This window comes from Eptatretus burgeri, chromosome 12 (genome assembly GCF_056783735.1).
Source record: "Eptatretus burgeri isolate ZD-2024b chromosome 12, Ebu_testis_v1, whole genome shotgun sequence".
Taxonomy (NCBI): Eukaryota; Metazoa; Chordata; class Myxini; order Myxiniformes; family Myxinidae; genus Eptatretus; species Eptatretus burgeri.
Window position 1 is genome coordinate 35,164,991 of NC_140972.1, and position 18,630 is coordinate 35,183,620.

The following is an 18,630-nucleotide window of genomic DNA, read 5'->3' on the forward strand; positions in this document are numbered from 1 at the left end:
GCTGCTCTCATTGCCGGGCAAGGTCTTTGCTCGGATAATTCTTGATAGGGTTCGCCACCATCTGCTTGAGCACCAGCGTCCAGAGCAGTGGGGCTTTACACCAAAGAGGTCAACGATTGACCATATCCTTGCTCTTCAGGTCCTCACCGAACGCATATGAGAGTTTCAGCAGGGGCTGCTTGCAACCTATGTTTATTCCTGTAAAGCGTTCGATTCAGTGAATCGCGATGCTCTCTGGAGGATTCTTGGTCTTCGTGTGGTGCCACGGATCCAAAACGGATCGATCTGATGTCTGAACAATACTCTGGTACTGAGAGTGCTGTGAGATGTGGTGGTACCATCTCTGACTTATTTCCAGTTGTTACTGGAGTTCGTCAGGGGTGTGTACTGGCCCCCACACTTTTCAGCACTTGTATGGACTGGATTATGGGGAGGATGTCAGAGAGATCAAGCTGTGGTGCATCATTTGGGAATGTCAAGATCTCTGATCTTGATTTCGCAGATGATGCAGTCATCTTTGCGGAGACTCTAGATATCCTTTTGGGGGCACTCGAGGTGCTCATTTAGGAGTAGGAGCCACTGGGATTACGGGTTTTCTTGGTCAAAACTAAGATCCAGGCTTTCAATGACATCTTGGATTCTGCTTTCCTGTCTGTACCTGTTCGTGGTGAGGATGTTGAGGTCATGGAGAGATTCACTTACCTTGGCAGTGATATTCATGTCTCTGCTGGCTGTGAGCCAGAGGTCAACAGTTGTCTCGGTCGGGCCTGGGGAGTCATCGATTCACTGCAGCATGGGGTGTGGCGCTGTCGGTACCTGTGCGGGAGGACAAAATCCGAGTCTTCAGGTCCTTGGTGCTTCCAGTCTTGCTCTATGGATGTGAGTCTTGGACCCTGACCAGGGATTTGAGATGGAGACTTAATTCCTTTGGTACCAGGTCTCTTCGGAGAATCCTTGGACACCGCTGGTCAGAGTTTGTGTCCAACGAGCGGTTGCAGAGAGAGACTCAAATGACATTTGTTACCTGCATAGTCAGTGAGCGTCAGCTGCGGCTGTATGGACATGTGGCTCGTTTTCCTGACGCTGATCCTGCTCACCAGATTTTCATCGAGGCAGCCTCGTGAGTGGAGGATGCCGACGGGCTGACCACGTACCTCGTGGTTGCAGCAGGTTGATCATCATCTCAAGGATATGGGGATGGTCCAGGCATGTGCCTGGGGGATGGCCAGACGGAGGCCCTTGGAGTACCAGGGGAAAGTGGACACAGCGACGCGCTTCTCCGGCGCATGCTCCCATACCTGACCTGACCTGGGTCTCGTGGTCTAAAAGGTCCAAAGGGGTCGAAGCAGTCAAAATGGTCTAACTAAGGGTTTAAAAGGTATGTTGCAGTTGTACGTAATTAATAGATGTAGTTGTGGTGCAATTGATGTTCAAACAGTGCATAATTATTAAGACATATGGTCACATGGGTCGACAGAGGCTTCCTTCACGTCCAGCTTCACCATGATTTTCGACACACACACACACACACACACACACACACACACACACACACACACACACACACACACACACACACACACACACACACACACACACACACACACACACACTTTTTTGTATTCTTACTTTGCACGAAATATAAACATGGCACAGACAGGTGTTTTTGAAAATATGTTCAACAACAGTTCTAGATTGCTTTAGGACAAATAGTGCAACTCAAATATCCTTGGAGGTTATCCTTATTCAAGAGTCTGTTCAGTGACCTAAATCCTATTTCATACCATGACAGTCACGTCCACCTTCACGATCTATTTTGCAGCAGTGGTTCCCATTTACTCGTTCTGCCATGTCAGTGAACCTTCCTTTTCCCCTAACCCCTATTCTTATTATTTCCCTCATACCCACAGCACATGTACCAGCTGCAGAACCTATCATGGCTAGAGCTGTGTGAGCCCGGGGACATTCCTGCAAGGGGTTTTCCTAATACTATGCTCTTGGTGAAACGAGGAAAATGCACCTTTGCACGCAAAGCTGAACTGGCTGTCCATGGAGGAGCCCATGGTTTACTAGTGGTCAGTCATGACCCATTGGTAAGATTACAGAGTTTGGTGGGTACAGGATTTTAATTTTATTTAATCAATTTGTCGAAGGTTATTTTTGGAAGGATTTCATTTTTGTAAGGTTATTACATTTTTTTCATCAGAAGTGATATTTCAAAATGAAGTTGTAGCTTTTTTTTTTTTCTATTCTTCAATTGTATATTCTATTTGTATAGCCTGTAGCGCCACCTTTCTTTTTCACGTGCTTTCTCTCATAAATACAATATGTATGTTTACTGTGAACCTGTTATCCTAATGGGTGACAAGGCACCCAACTGCACCAACCAAATTGAATACGGGACTTTCAAAATGACATAATCCTCCCTAGAATGTCTACCCATCTGAATAATCCATCCTCTTAGCAGCAATGTTGATTAGGACATGTTTCCGTATTCCATGTGTGCAAGAAAAGGTTTGTTTCCCTAAAATGGCTCACTAAAAGAAGCCAACAATTCTTGAAAAAAATACCTGCGAGAAAGGCATGGGTCTCTGCAAAACGAAAGAGTTGGAGAACTTTCTCAGTTCGCCTTGTGGGTTGAGATCTCGCAGCTTTCCATGCTGCAGAAACTCCCGACGACGTGGGCTGGTGCAAGGCCCGAAGGATCGTAGATTGGTGCATTCTACAAAAACGCCGAAAGATTGCAACAAGTGAATGAGCATTGAACCTTGTGGAAGTGCCTCATGTGCTGTGACCATGGCAAGCTTGATAATATATTTAATTGACGCCTGCAATTGGAACGATGATGCCATGTGTCATTACCAACAGAGCAATGGCTAACGACTCTTCGACAAAGGACAACTTTGCGACATGAAAATCCATAAATCCTGCGCCAGCTATATTGACGAGTGAGCCAGATAGATGTACCAGGTAGACTTCCCTGAGCAAGACACCGTATCTGGTTTGGTTGCTTATCAACAGTGATGGGCAGATCATATCTGGGGCTTATGTTTGAAATTTACTTTTTTTAAATGATGAAAAAAATCCAATATGTGTCATCTTACTATTTATTAATCATGCTGGGAGACTGGGAGCTGTGAGGCCTATTATAATTATATTTACCTGTGCCACCAAAAGGTGAAAGAGGTTATTTTTTCACCCCTTTCTGTCTGTTTGTTTGTGTGCAGGATATCTAAAAAAGTTGTGGAGAGATCTAGATAAAATTTTGTGGACAGGTTGGGTGTGTGACAAGGACAAACTGATTAGATTTTGGTGAAGATCCTAATCCGGATCCGGCGATTAGAATTTTTTATTCGTTTCTTCACCATTGAGAGAGGGCCAAAAACGAGATATAGCACGATATCTCAAAAAGTTGTGGACAGATTCGGATGAAACTCGGTGACATGGGTGTGTGACAAGGAAGAATTTATTCAGTTTTGGTGAAGATCCGAATTCGGATCTGGATACAAAAATTATTTAATTTTTAAAGTGATTCTTCACCATTGAGAGATTGGGCACCATTGAGAGATTGGGCCAAAAACGAAATATCGCAAGATATTTAAAAACGTATTGGGCCCGATATGTTCTCGTGGATCAGGCATTACGTGACGGAGGTTTCCGCTCTACCAAGTGCGTTTCCAGCTTGTTTGGTTCGGTGCCAAAAGAGGAATTTTGTAAGATTTTTGCATCAGAGGTGTGTGTGTGTGTGTGTGTGTGTGTGTGTGTGTGTGTGTGTGTGTGTGTGTGTGTGTGTGTATGTTTGCGCGCACATGTGTGTGTCTGCGCGCACATGTGTGTGTCTGCCCGTCACTCGCTTGCATTAATAGTAAATGCTGCGAACTCGACACCCCTCGTTCACATATATTTCTTGTACTTCTATACATTTTCCTGAGTCCGATTTGCGTCCAGAAACACAACAATTAAGGATAACCTTTCCAAAATTCTCTCTCTTTCATCTAAATGCTGAAAATTATGTTAAAAGACCATTTGACTTTAAGATTTCACACTGCAACGGCTGGTTAAAAGTGCCTGCAACAGCAGAAGCGAGTCACTGAAAACGCACACACAGCACATGCGCTAAAGGCCACGTTAGCATTCATGCATCATTTTTTAAATCCTGTATTGTGTATCAATTAGCAAGTAAGCAAAATATTGATGTTTGCATTGGCTGAAATGGAATTTTGTTTTAAAAGTTCAACTTTTCATCGAGGGCCCAGAATGGTTTGAAGCCAGAATGCATCACTAAACAAGAAAAGTCGAATCACCAACTGCTGTTCTTACCAGGTGACTCCCAGTGGAAGTGACTTGATGCCAGATAACATGTCGATACCACTTGCTCTCATCCGACAGCAGGACGTCATCAATATGTCTCAACTTGGAAAGGTCCTTTTTCTTTTTCTTTTTATTGAAACTATATTTTATGAAACTGAGGTATGCTATGTTTGACTCAACAAAGATTGTCAATTAATATCTTTCCTTTCAGAGGTGTTTTGGCCACTTGTTTTCTGTTGATCTAAAAGGGGGGCTTTATACCAATTGCATATTTATAGGAGGGATAAATTAAGAAGACTATTCAGAAAATGACGAGGAGATGAAAAGTAGGGAAGGTGGGGTGGGAGATGATGATGATGAAATACAAAATATGTGGAAGTGAAGGGAGTACATATGGCGTGTACAATTAGGGGAAAAGAGTTAAACCAAGAGTGAGAATTCGTTAGCAATGCATGTCCTCTACCGGTCCCAATGAATGTTCAGTGGATAAAAATTAATTTCCGTTTAATGCATGCTTGAGGTCAGGTCAGGTATGGGAGCATGTGCCGGAGCAGCGCGTCGCTGTGTCCACTTTCTGCCAGGGGCCTCCGTCTGGCCTTCCCACAGGCAGATGCCGGGCCTATCCCCATCTCCTTGAGATACTGATAAACTTGCTGCAACCACGAGGCATGTGGTCAGCCCATTGGCGTCCTCCACTCACGTGGCTCCCTCTCTTAGAAAATCTGGTAAGCAGGATCAGCATCAGGAAAATGAGCCACATGGCCATACAGATGCAGCTGACTCTCACGGACTATACAGGTAACAAATCTCATATGAGTATCTCTCAGCAGCCGCTCCTTGGACACAAAGTCTGACCAGTGATAGCCAAGGATTCTCCAGAGACAACATACCGAAGGAGTTAAGTCTCTGTCTCAGATCCCTGGTTAGAGTCCTAGTCTCATATTCGTAGAGCAAGACTGGAAGCACCTCGGACCTGAAGACTTGGACTTTCGTCCTCTTGCACAGGGACCAACAGTGCCACACCCCATTATCTAATGAATCCATGACTCCCCAGGCCTGACCCAGACGTCTATTGACTTCTGACTCGCAACCAGCGGAGATATGAATAGCACTGCCAAGATAAGTGAATCTCTCCATGATCTCAACATCTTTTCTACAAACAGGTACAGACAAGATATTAGCATACAAGGTGTCATTGAAAGCCTTGATCTTAGTTTTGACCCAGGAAACCGGAAATCCCAGTGGCTCCGACTTCTCATTCAGCACTTCGAGGGCTCCAAAAGGATATCCAGAGTCTCCGCAAAGAGGTCAGCATCGTCTCTGAAATCAATGTCAGAGATCTTGACATTCCCAAACGATGCACCGCAGCTTGATCCCTCCGATATCCTCCCCATAATCCAGTCCATGCAAGCGCTGATAAATGTTGGGGGGCCAGAACCCACCCCTGACAAACTCCAGTAACAATTGTAAATAAGTCAGAGATGGTATCACCACATCTCACAGCATTCAGGACCACAGTATAGTTTAGATATCAGATTGATCAGTTTTGGTGGTACTCCACAAAGACCAAGAATCCTCCAGAGGACATCCCAATTCTCTGAATCAAACGCTTTACAGAGATCAACATAGGCTGCAAGTAGCCCCGGCCGAAACTCGTCTGCGTTCGGTGAGGACACGAAGAGCAAGGATATGGTCAATCGTTGACCTCTTTGGTGTAAAGCCCGACTGCTCTGGACACTGGTGCTCAAGCAGATGGTGGCAAACCATATCAATAATTATCCGAACAAAGACCTTGCCCGGCACTGAGAGCAGCGTCACCCCTCGGTAGTTGTTGCATTCCTGGCAATCACCCTTCCCTTTTCAGGGAGTGACAACAAGGCCCCTCTTCCAGTCAGTCGGGATGATTTTTATGTTCCAAACAGAGCACAGAACTGCATGCAACGACACGAGTACAGCATTCTCACCAGCCTTGAGAAGTTTGGCATGGATGCCACAGATTCCAGGAGCATTACCCCGTTTTAATCGGCTCACCGCAGCCTGTGTTTCCACAAACGAAGGTGGATCACAGGTGATTGGAGGGTCAGTAATAGGGATTGTAACACCACTGACATCCAACTCAACAGCTGGGAGGTAAGCCTGGTACAGCTGCCTAAAGCAACCAGCCCAGCGGGTCTTCACTTCAGACTCCTCTGTCAAGAGCCCACCACCCTCCGCTCTAACTGCAGTACACTGAGGGATGGGCATGGAGGAACACAATCCACAAATTCCCCTCTATGCATAGCGAGAATCACTTGACCACAGGTGATGCTCTACCCCCTCAGATTCCTCGCACATAGGCCTCCTTGTCCACCCTCAGCTCATGTACAGCTTTATGCCTCAACTCCCTTAACAGCTCAGCTCTGCCATTAAGCCTGGCCCTGCAACTCTGGTCAATGGTATCCAGTGTCCCTTGAGAGAGTAAATTCTTCTTCGCCCTCCAGTGATTTCCAAGGCTTCCACTGGCAAAATCAAGGATGGTAGCTTTGAAAGCATTCCACAACTCTTCATTATTCCCCAAAGTACCTAGACCCTCCAAATTCCCACTCAGCCTGTTCGCAAACTCCTCAACTACCCTCTCATCCTTGAGCTTGCCAACATCCAGCCATGGCTGGGATGGTACCATTCTCCTGGATTTAAGCTGAAACTTCAGAGTTGCTACAACAAATCTTTGGTTGGTATTGTGGAACTGAGCACTCCGGTAGACCCTGCAGTTCTGAATCATCCTCCAGCGACCATCAACGACCACGTGGTCAATCTCCTTTGCCAGCATTGGAATACCAAGGTCAGCGATGAGCTTGTGGGCGTTAAAACCATGAACCGGCCACCCTAAGTCCATGACTTCTTGCAAAGTCATGGAACTTGGTGCTATTCTGTTTTCACAGTTCCAGGCCCATGGGGATCAATACATGTCTCATATCCATTCCTATCAGTGCCGGTCGATGCATTGAAATCCCCCAAGACGAGAAGAGTATCTCGCCTGGGGCACTGGTGAACCACAGACTTGAGCACGGCACAGAATGCGTCCTTCATGGTGTGACCACGCACCTCAGTCGAAGCATATACAAAGACCAGGGAAATGACACCTGGTGTTACCTCAATTATCATTGGAGCCAGCTTATTGGACACAGCCACAACAACTCCATGGGCATTGTAACCATCAGAGTGACCAGACCAATAGTAGGTGTAACTCTCTGCCATGATATTGCCACTATCTGGTCGCCAAACCTCAGAGTGCTGCAATACTGATGTTCAAACACTGGAGCTTAGATGAAAATCAGAGACAGGTGATCATCCTCTCTTAATATAAGGACCTGTCACACCTTGACGATATAGCCGGCGTATGCCTGACGTATGCAAAATTTGGCTAAAACGCTGGCGCACGTCGAATACGTTATTGGTAAGTTTGTATACGTTAAGAGTACGCTGGCATACGTCGTAGTACGCTGGCATACGTCGTAGTACGCCGAGGTGTTAGACAAATTTTCCATGCTTGAAATTTTTCGACGTATGCCGGCGTATGACTCGCACGTTCCGCATAACGCTGGCTATAAGTTGTAGGCACGTTGCGCGATTGTTGACACACGTTACTTGTAAGTTACTCATTTGTCGAAACACGTCGAGGTAATGGTTAGCGTCTGTTCCAGACTCCCTGGTTTTTTTTTTTTTCTTTTCTTCGGTATGACTGTGATGTTGACACTTCGATTTCTAGTGCGGTTATAATATAATATAATTAATAGGCTGCCGCTCAACGATTTAAATCATAACCGCACTAGAAATTGAAGTGTCAACATCACCGTCATACCGACGAAGAAAAAAAACCAACAAAAAACGGAGTCTGGAACACTGACGCTAACCATTACCTCGACGTGTTTCGACTTATGAGTAACGTGTGTCGACGTGTGTCAACAATCACGTAGCGTGCCTACAACTTATGCCAGCGTATGCGGAACGTGTGTCATACGTCGAGAAATTTTCAACATGCTGAAAAATTCTCGGCGTATGACGACGTATGCCAGAAAACTACGATGTATGCCAGCGTGCTCTTAACGCATACAAAACTTACCCATAACGTATTTGACGTGTGCCAGCTTGGTTCGGCAAATTTTTCATATGCTGGCTAAAACATCAAGGTGTGACAGCGGCTTCACACTTCGATGTCAAGTGCGGTTATGATTTGAATCGTCCAGCCGCAGCCTATGAATAGCCTACGCCACGTAATCGTCGGCGATACGCTACTGCGCTATGCATAAGTTAGACTATCGTTGGGCATAGGTTGTGAACGCCGACAACACGCTCAGCATTCGTTGGTATAAGTTATCTATATGTGATTAAAACGTTCTGTGTACGTTACTAATACGTTATACATACATCCAACACGTTATTATATGCCCAAAACTTGAAAAAAAAACACCAATAGTTCAGCGTACGCCAGCGTTTTACATACATTTTGAGACCTTGCTATGCGCTGGCTAAAACGTCAAGGTGTGACAGCTCCTTTAGGGATGGGACAATCCAGGCACCTATCCGAAGGGACCACCCCAGGTTGACCCAAGGAGACTGCCCTCTTGAAGACGACACCATTGCACCACACACCACCGCAATCTAACCCAGGAAGTTTCCCCCTTGCTTTTCCTCCTATCAAAGAATGGAGGTCCTGAAGGCTTTGCCCCAATCCCATCATCCAGTCAGCTGCCCTGCGAAGGGCAGCAGTACAGTGCACTCCCATGGAGTGGGTTTTCAGTTTTATTTGCGATTGTGGGTTCAATGCTTGAGCCGATACCGGAACCAAAATGAAGAAGAGAAAGAATCACAATAAATAGGGGTTCACTCACGTAACTGGTACGCAGGTACTCATGCATGGGGAAAAAATTAATGCAGACTTCAAAGATGCTAAGAAAGCTCAAAAGCATACTACCCCTCAAAAGCTCAAAAGCATACATTCAAGCAAAAACCGAGGCTTTTGATGGAAGATTTTCTCAGGTATTGTAGGAAAGATTTTTCTGTGATAATTCTGATGTGATATGCTGTGATTAGAAAATCCATATATATGTAAAACGAAAAGTGTGGTGTGTTGGTGAGGTGGTGAAGTCGTGTCATTCCTGGAAGCCGTGGAGACTACATATCTATTAATCACGTCCTGTTTGAACGTTAATTCACCAAGACCCTTTAGTCTCCTAAAGCCCCAAAAGACGCAGATAATCCTGAAGACCCAAAAGACCCCGGAGACCCCTAAAGATAGAGGACCTAAAAGACCCCAACGACACAAAAAGACCCTGAAGATCCAAAACATGAAGATACAAAAATACCATGAAGACCCAAAAGACCCCCAAAATCCTCCAGGCCCCTTAGACCTTAACACCATTTAGACCCCTTATACCCTTCAGACAGATTAGATAGACTCTTGACCATTGAGACCACTTGGACCTTCTTGTATAACAAATTAAATTTCAAAAATTATAATATCACCAATATTACAAACTAATTTGTAGAAAAGAAATGTTTGTATTATGATTGGTGTAAATCATGCCATCACAGCAAATTTATGACCTCAATCTCTGCAGCGACATGTGGAGAGGCGAGCGTAGCGAGCCAATCCACTCTAGTGAAGTTTATAAATTACTTACGAGGTATGCTTACACATTGTAAGCAGTGACGAACCATGCTTCCCCATTGTCTCAGGTCGCTCACCTGCATTTTTTTTCATTTTCTTTTTTCATTTATTTAGATTTTCATTTACGGATACTTTCCTGTGACCCCCCCCCCTTTTTCCCGGTGTATCATCTTCGATGTATGTTGGCACACAAAATTTCAGCTTTCTACGTCACCTTAATATTAAAGTTCTGTATTAAAAATAATTCAGTGAGTGGTTAGAATGAGCTTTATATGTTAAATGATATGATAATTTATGTTATATGATAACCAATAACATTAAAAAATAAGAGATCTCAGGAGAATACGAGAGCGAAGATGAAGAAGAGGTTTTTCTCAGATCGTGAAGGTAAGATTCTGTTATAATTCTGATAAATCGGTATCCTGTGATTTCAAAATTTAAATGTACAAAATCAAGTTTATAAGTTATATTACAAGTTTATAACTTATTAGACGACCCGTGAACCCATTGGGTTCCCGTTGTGACAGCGGTTGATAAAAAAAATCATTAAAAAAAAAATATATATATATATATATATATATGGTAGCTTGAGCGAACTATACCGCTGAGGTTGTTTGCATTGATTAAATATTCCCGAAGAGTTGTTCACTGAATCGGGAATTGATTTTTTTAATAATTTTTTTCGTTGCCTGATTTGAATGAAATTTGATATTGCGCGTCAATGTGAAAAAAAAAATGGAGAAAAGAAAGTCGAAGAAATTATTGTGCGTAATCTTCCAAACACAATTTTATTTATTAATGAACACGGAAGTATTAGATCAAAATGGCGATGTTTATTTTATGCTTAAAAATAAATAGTTCTTTGTCTATACTAAATGTTTGAGATTTTAAAATTAATCATTTCAAGAAAAAAAAAAGATAGCTCCAGCGAACTATACCGCTGAGGTTGTTTGCATTGATCAAATACTCCCGGAGAGCACTTGACTGAATTGGGAATTGATTTTTTAATAATTTTTTTCGTTGCCCGATTTGAACAAAACTTGATACTGCACACCGCAGATGGAATGGTGAGTAAAGTGGCCCTAAAACTTTTGCGCTATCGTTTACCGTTTTGGCTGTATTTCTGGAACATACATACATACATACGTACGTACATACACACAAGATGAGAGTTTTAGTAATATATAGATAGATAAGAGAAAAATAGATTTAAGGCGAATGCATGAGCAAGGATGAAAAAGAGGAGGTTCAGGAGCGCCCAAACAACAACTAGAAGGGCACTCGGTAAAGCGCATACCTCCGCCATGTAATGCCTGTTCCACGAGAATATATCTGGCCAAATACATTGTTGAAATACCATGCTATATATCGTTTATGGCCCTAATCTCTCAATGGTGAAGAATCACTTTAAAAATCAAATAATTCTCATATCCAGATCTTCACCAAAATCGAACAAATTAGTCTTTGCGACACACCCAACCTGTCCACCAAGTTTTGTCCGAATCCGTCCACATATTTTGGAGGTATCGTGCTATATCTCGTTTTTGGCCCTATCTCTCAATGGTGAAGAATCGCATAAAAAATTCTAGTCGTTGGATCCGGATCTGGATCTTCACCAAAATCTAATCAGTTCGTCCTTGTCACATGCCGAACCTGTCCACAAAATTTCATCCAGATCTGTGCACAACTTTTTGAGATATCCTGTACACAAACAGACAGAAAGGAGTGAAACCATATCCTCCTTTACCTTCGATGGCGGAGTTAAAAAGAGCAGTTTGCGAGTATCTCATTTGGAGCAGACGTTCTGAGAGAGCGCTTACAGAGGAGTAAGATGCATACTAAGCTGAGAGGCGCTTTAAAAACCTGAATGGTGCTTGGGAAAGCACTTGAAGCTAACAAAAAAAATTTTTCTTCCAAGCCAATCCATTTCTGCTGGTACTCATTGGAGAACCTAATAAAAAAAAATTGTGTGAACCCCTGCCTACAAACCACTGTGTTTGGGTCTATTTGGCAAAAATAAAAGCAAAAGCAATTTTCATTAACTGATATGTTTCGTAGACTGGAAACTAATAAAGACAATAAGTATAACAAACTGGAAATAAAAGTTAGTTTGCTGAATGCATGCTCGAGTTGATACCTGAACCAAAATGAAAAAGAAGAAGAGCCTTCAAACCCAACATGTTTCGGTTGTTTCTGGGCTTTGCCTATTGGTTCATGAAAAAATATTTTCACGAAACAATAAGTGACCACTATATTCGTTATTGGTGTCTGTCTGTCTGTCTGTCTGTCTGTCCCAAGCATAGCTCCGTGGGTTTTTATCCGATCCTGATAAAATTTTGGTGGGAGGTTAATATCATGATCTCATTGTGTTTTCCTGAGAATGGGCATGGAGCGCCCATTATGGGCGGAGCCACGCCCAAAAAACGTGTTTTTAGGGGGGTAGCCGATTTCAATTTGCATCTTCTCCTAGGGCGTTTGTCGAATCTGACAGGGGTTTCGGTATTTGTTAGCCCAATGGCACCTGCATAGCCCCACGGTGCTCGATTTTCATTTTCGTCCCAAGGTCAAGGTCACGAACTTAGAAAATTGCGAATTTTGACATAAAAATCCATCTTCTCTGAGGGGGTTTGTTGAATCTGGCAGGGGTTTCAGTATTTGGTTAGCCCAATGGCACCTGCATAGCCCCACGGAGCTCGATTTTTCATTTTCGTCCCAAGGTCAAGGTCACAAGGTCACGAACTTAGAAAATTGCGAATTTTGACAAAAACATCATACGACCGCCCAAACTTTGAGAGCTGGGATGACAATATTTTTATGCATAATCTTGAGGTCATTCCCCACCTAAAGTCTTGAAAGCATTTTGCTTTATCTCGAACACCTTGCCCGTGGCGCCCCCTTCAAGTTTGTTTTTACGCTGATTTCATCAAAGTATGGATAATCCGAGGAGTGCGAAATGCCATATAGCCTATATGACATTATATTGTTCCTGGAATGTTCCAGTGGAAGTTTTGCACCAAAGGTCATAATCCTTGACCTTTGACCTTTAAAGTTCACAAAGGTCAAATTTTCAAAGTTGTGGGAATCGTACCGGGTTTTCGACCTTCTTCGACGAACTAACTCCAATAAGCAACAGCACGTATCCTGTTTCCTTATTTTAATGTCCACAACATTGTTTTGTGACCTTTAAAGGTTATGCAAAGGTCAAATTTTGAAAGTTGTTGAACAAAACCGGGTTTTCGACATTTTGCACCTAATAACCTGTCACTCGTACCACATCATGTTGATCATTTTTATAACTTGGTCAAAAATTATCACATTGTCCCATCCTTGACTTCTGAAACAATCTACATCGTCAAATACCGCTCGTGAACCATTGCCGTCTCCAGACTTGTTTCATATTAAAAACAAGTGAACAAAAATATTTATTCTAGATAAAAAAGCAATGTAGGGATGATAAACTACAGTTAAAAAAACGTTTTAAACAAGATAGGGATGATGTTGGTTTTGAGATTAGCTAACAGTATTGCTGTCACATAGAATCTCTACATCACTGCCTCCAAGCTATTGTCGAGCTAAAATTCTTAGAAACTCCTAGATTTCATTTCTCCATAAGTAAAAGAAGCTCCTATACAATTTCAAGGAGTTCTTGCAACTTCAGTTGTCATTCCTACATTTTTTTTAAATTAAGTTGAACTAACCAATTACAAATGCAGATAAATGTAGAATGCTGTTATTCGAGATGTGCATGCAGTTTGTAAGAAGTTGATGTTATGTACTGGTATTAACATTGTTGTCGGGCGACAAATTTGTGGTCTCAGTATGTGGCTACACTACAAGAGTAATCAAGTACTGTTGTAACCAGTGGAGTGTTTGTATAAGCTTGAAGCAATAAAATGATGGTGTAAAGAAGGCAGTGATGTAGGGATTATGTGACTGCAATACTGTTAGCTACTCTTTAAACCAACATCATCCCTATCTTGCTACGTGTCAGGTCGCTCACAATGGTCTCGGGATCATGTACGTCACTCGTCCTGCACGCTGCTAAAGCCTCCACGAGGGTGATAGAGGCTGCTACAGCATATCTCGGCGTCATATTTTTCACTCGTACATTAAGCAACGAGCATGAGGGCGAACAAATATTCCTCGTTTCCCACGTGATGACCAATGCTCAGGACTTCCCGCACATGAGACAACAACCTCGATCACGTGACAATGCCTCTGAAAGGAGCTCCCTCTCAGCTTCACGGTAGCTGAGAGCGAACCAAACAACACCCTCTCAGCACATTTCACCTCTGTTATCCTGCCTTTGCCTCCCCTGGTTTATCGGGGAGACAAAGGCGGGCTGTAAGTGTGGCATCGGCACACACGTAATAGGCGCAAGCGCATAGTGTGATGATTTCTTGAGGACGCAAAGTAAACAAACCTCATGACGCACATGCGACCACCCGTCACTCATCTTTGCAATCGCGCCTTTCAATAGTCATGCCCATGCTTCCATCCATCACTCAACCCTATTAAATCACACTCTCACCGTAACACTTCCATCGGTGACCAACCCCTCGCATCCTCCGTGCATTTGTGCACACGTGCATTAATATTCGTGCAAGTTTCTTCCATTTTGTTCCCAAAGCCACCAGTGTTACCATGGTCACTAATTCTTATAACCACGCCCCAGCATAACCACGCCCCAGCATAACCACGCCCCCAGCATAATAACCACGCCCCCATGTGTTTTTGTTTCTTTTACCACTCTCACATGATGTGCGCGTCTTTTGTTGATCATGTGGTTCGCCTTTGCCTTGATAATGTGACTGGAGGAGGGTTCGTGATCACTGTGTCCCGTGGGAAGCACTGGTAGCTCGCTATTATTTTAGTTTCATAAATATAGCACTGAAAAACAATGGATTTCCCGAGACATGATATTTCTGCTGATATTATTTGATGTCCATATGTATGACATTGAGGCAAATGCATAGCAGCCCCACCCCCATTAGGCTGATTGACAGTCGTACAGTCCCACCCACCCCTCGTATCCATGCCTATTCTTTTCCAAAGGAATATAGTTTTGCGTACATTTTGTGGAATCCTTTCAAGCTATTAAAGTTACAACACCAAAGGATGATGCATGAGATAAAAAACTGTCATCCGGTACTAGAGTCATTGCCATTGATAGAGGCAGCTTGGAAATATTCCGTCTGAAAAAAAAATTATTATGATTATTATTATTATTATTATTATTATTATTATTATTATGATGTACGAGAAGATGAATTCCTGGGTTTGATCAATCTCGTTTTTTGTTGTTGTTTTTTTGCTTTTTCCATGGTCTGGAGAACTGAAAAGTGATCCCTACCTCAACAATCAGCTGAACAAACCAAGTAGGTTCTCATATGTAGAATAAGTGAAGTTTTCAAGAAGATACTACAACTTTAATTTTGTATGTAGCAGATGGGGCGGCCATTTTTTTTCCGCACCATCCCTCCATTGAGAGTACGAGCGTACTCTGACAACCCGATGTACATACAGTGCCTTCAGAAAGTATTCACACCCCTTGACTCTTGTCACATTTTGTTGTGTTGCAGCCTGAATTTAAAATGGATTAAATTAATAAAAAAAAATTGTCACCGATCTACACAAAAGGCCCATAATGCCAAAGTGAAAATGTTTTTTTAGAATTTTTTTACAAATTAATTTAAAATGAAAAGCTGAAATGTCTCGCATAAATAAGTATTCAACCCCTTTGATAAAAGTATAAAAAAAATCTGAGTTCAAGAACTTTTGTGTTCCATAGTTCAGAACAATTTTTATGACTACAAAGTTTTTTTGAAGATTTATCATTGTTACTCCTCCATCTTATGTTTTCATGTCTGTCTGTCTGTTTTTCTGTCTGCAAACAGGACATTTAAAAAGGTTGTGGATGGATTCCAACAAAATTTAGTGGAGAGGTTGGGTGTGTGATAAGGACAAATGTGGATCCAGATACGAGAATTTATAATTTTTAAAAGTGATTCTTCATCATTGAGAGATGAAGAGGTCATCATTGAGAGGCCAACAACGATATATAGCACAATATTTCAAAAAGTTGTGGATGAGTGATGACAAAACTAGATGGATGAGTTGGTTAGGTGATGAGAACAAGCCAATTTGATTCTGGTTCCTGTCTGGATCCAGGTCCAACCGATCAGTGGGGTACAAAACCACAAACTGTTCTGCCTGGCAGAGGTATGCGCTCTCCCGAGTTCCATTCTCGTTTAATATACGTTTTACTTCCTCAACAAGAATAACGAGGTGGAGGTGAATTTTGCACTTTTCACTTGCTTCCTTATCCAAATTTGAAGAACTTGCTTCTGTAAAATAAAAACGAAGAAAATTCAAACACGACATCACAGTGTAACATTCTATCAAGTAACATGGAATTGAACCCACTGGAAAAGTGGCTGATCCCAGATTTGTTTTCCATTTGGACTATTACTGCACAAAAATAATGTCAGGGAATCTTCTTCATTGACATTGCATTGAAGTCTTTGAATAGCTTGGTGAGAGTCCTTACTATGACTTGATTATGTGAAACGGTGTTCTTTGCTGTCAGTAGTTGAATGGTGGTAAGTTCCATTGACTTTCAAGTTATGTATGGCAATTTTGTTTTTATCCCCCACCTCCAGAAAACTTGTATTTCGATCATGCTTGTTTTTCGAGGAATTTTTAATCAATGCAAACAAATAAAAATTTAACTTGATCTCTTCATGTACCAATGGCAAACATACAGTAAATGCCTCAAATGTTGGGTTGGTCTGTTTGTGCTCCTATCTCAACCCATGGATCATGAAGCAGGGAATCTAGGTTCAAATACCATATGTGTTTGTCCATTGTCCACTCGTGTCATTGTAATGCATGTAAAAGCACACTGACATTTACCTATGTCTTTGTCCTGCACATGATTTATGTACAAGCTCTTCCATCACTCTTAACATTCAAAATAAACATGAAAATAACTCTGATTTATGCTCAAGACTCCCACATGATATAGGATCATACAAAGTATATTTATATGAGTATGGAACGTGGTGTCCGGTGATATAGTGAGAGTTCTTCAAAAGCTCAAATGAGTTCCAGGTAGGTGTTCAGCAAAATTTCAGCAAGGGTGTCACATGTATCCCTATGTAAAACAACCTTCAACAAAAGAGCTCATAGAACACGACACCCCATGTAGTGTTTCTTCAATTTTAATTTAATAACTAGCATAACCCGCGCTCTGCGCGACATGTTGGGGTGGGTGTGTTTGAGAAAGGAACTGATGCAGAGTATCGGTAGTAATTTTACTTTAATGCAGTAAGTGGAATACGATTTCACTGTTTCAGAACCATTTTATTTACTTTTTTTTTGTACCATGCACCTCATATGGTCTTTGAGATAATGTAAGCCGAATATCACGTTACTCGAGCGCAGAACAAAGTCGAAGATAGCGCGACACGAAACCACAAACTCGGAAATAATATATAAGATGATTTTAAAAACCCAAAAGTTTTGTGTTATTGAAGTAGACCAGAAGCATTGCCGAACAGTACACTTATACACCACCCCTGTTGAACCTTTATTTAAATTGAAGTACTGCAAAACTGGAAGTTCATGGAAGTATTATGACAGGCGATTTATATACTACAGTGCTCAAGTACTGTCATGGCCAAAAATATTGGCACCCTTGCACTTTTTTTCAAATAACTCACAATTTTCTCGAAAAATAAGTTGAAATTGATAAAAGTATTTGGTCTCTACAATTCTTTATTTCACTGTTACTATTACAGACCTTTGTTTTTGATTCTGAACTTGATATGTCCTTTTAAATCAGAAAAGATAAAGAAATGGCATTAACAAAATTATTGACACCCCACACTTAGTATTTGGTAACACAGCCAAGAGACAAAATAACTGGAGTCAAGCGCTTCCTATAGCCATGAATGAGCTTCCTACCCTCTCTACTGGCAGTTTGGCCCACTCTTCTTGTGCGGATCACGGATCCACGGATCGTGTGAGTTGAAACTGTCGAACCTTGTGTCTGAATGTCAGCTTGAATTTGTTTGGCAGTTGATGGAGGTGCTTTCTCCACCATTCGAACAGTCCTTCACTGCAATCTTCGATCAAGTTTTCTCTTGCAGCCACATCCAGGGAGGTTGGCCACAGTGCCATGGTCCTTAAACTTCCTGATTACATTGTGTACGGTGGATACAGGAACATCAAAGTCTCTGGAGATGGACTTGTAGCCTTGAGATTGTCCATGCTTGACTACAATCTTGTGTCTTACCTCCTCAGACAATTCTCTGGTTGTCTTTTTTTTTCTCCATGCTCATTGCAGTACATGCAGTGACACAAAACAGCAGAATGACTCCTTTTCTCCCTTCAAGCTGGTTGAATGAATGATTTTTATATTGCAGGCACCTGCAACGCACCATAGGGGAGTTCAATTCCAAAGTAAAGGAGAATCACCTGCTTGAAATCTAATTATTTATTGCTACTTCGAAAAGGTGCCAATAATATTATCTGGGCCATTTTAGGATTTCTGTGTGGAATAAGCTAAGATTTTCTAATTTTTTTTCAGCTTTTTTTGTTTTGTTCCACTGCAAACCAAAGAAATACATATGTGGATTCCAAAATATTTTTTTATGTCAACAATT

The 18,630-nt window shown here is 42.1% G+C and overlaps 1 protein-coding gene across 8 annotated transcripts in view; it reads left to right on the forward strand.

Moving 5' to 3' along the window:
• Positions 1 to 18,630, forward strand: part of LOC147015401 (signal peptide peptidase-like 2B) — an 84,855-nt gene that overhangs the window by 16,320 nt on the left and 49,905 nt on the right. For all 8 annotated transcript variants that reach the window (XR_015050320.1, XR_015050319.1, XR_015050318.1 and 5 more), the window contains exons 3-4: positions 1,911 to 2,093; positions 4,324 to 4,422. Coding sequence is in view for 5 of the 8 variants with exons in the window: in XM_085850116.1 (XP_085706242.1) it covers positions 1,911 to 2,093; positions 4,324 to 4,422 (282 nt within the window). In the remaining 3 variants the exon portion in view is untranslated. The remainder of the gene's footprint in view (positions 1 to 1,910; positions 2,094 to 4,323; positions 4,423 to 18,630) is intronic.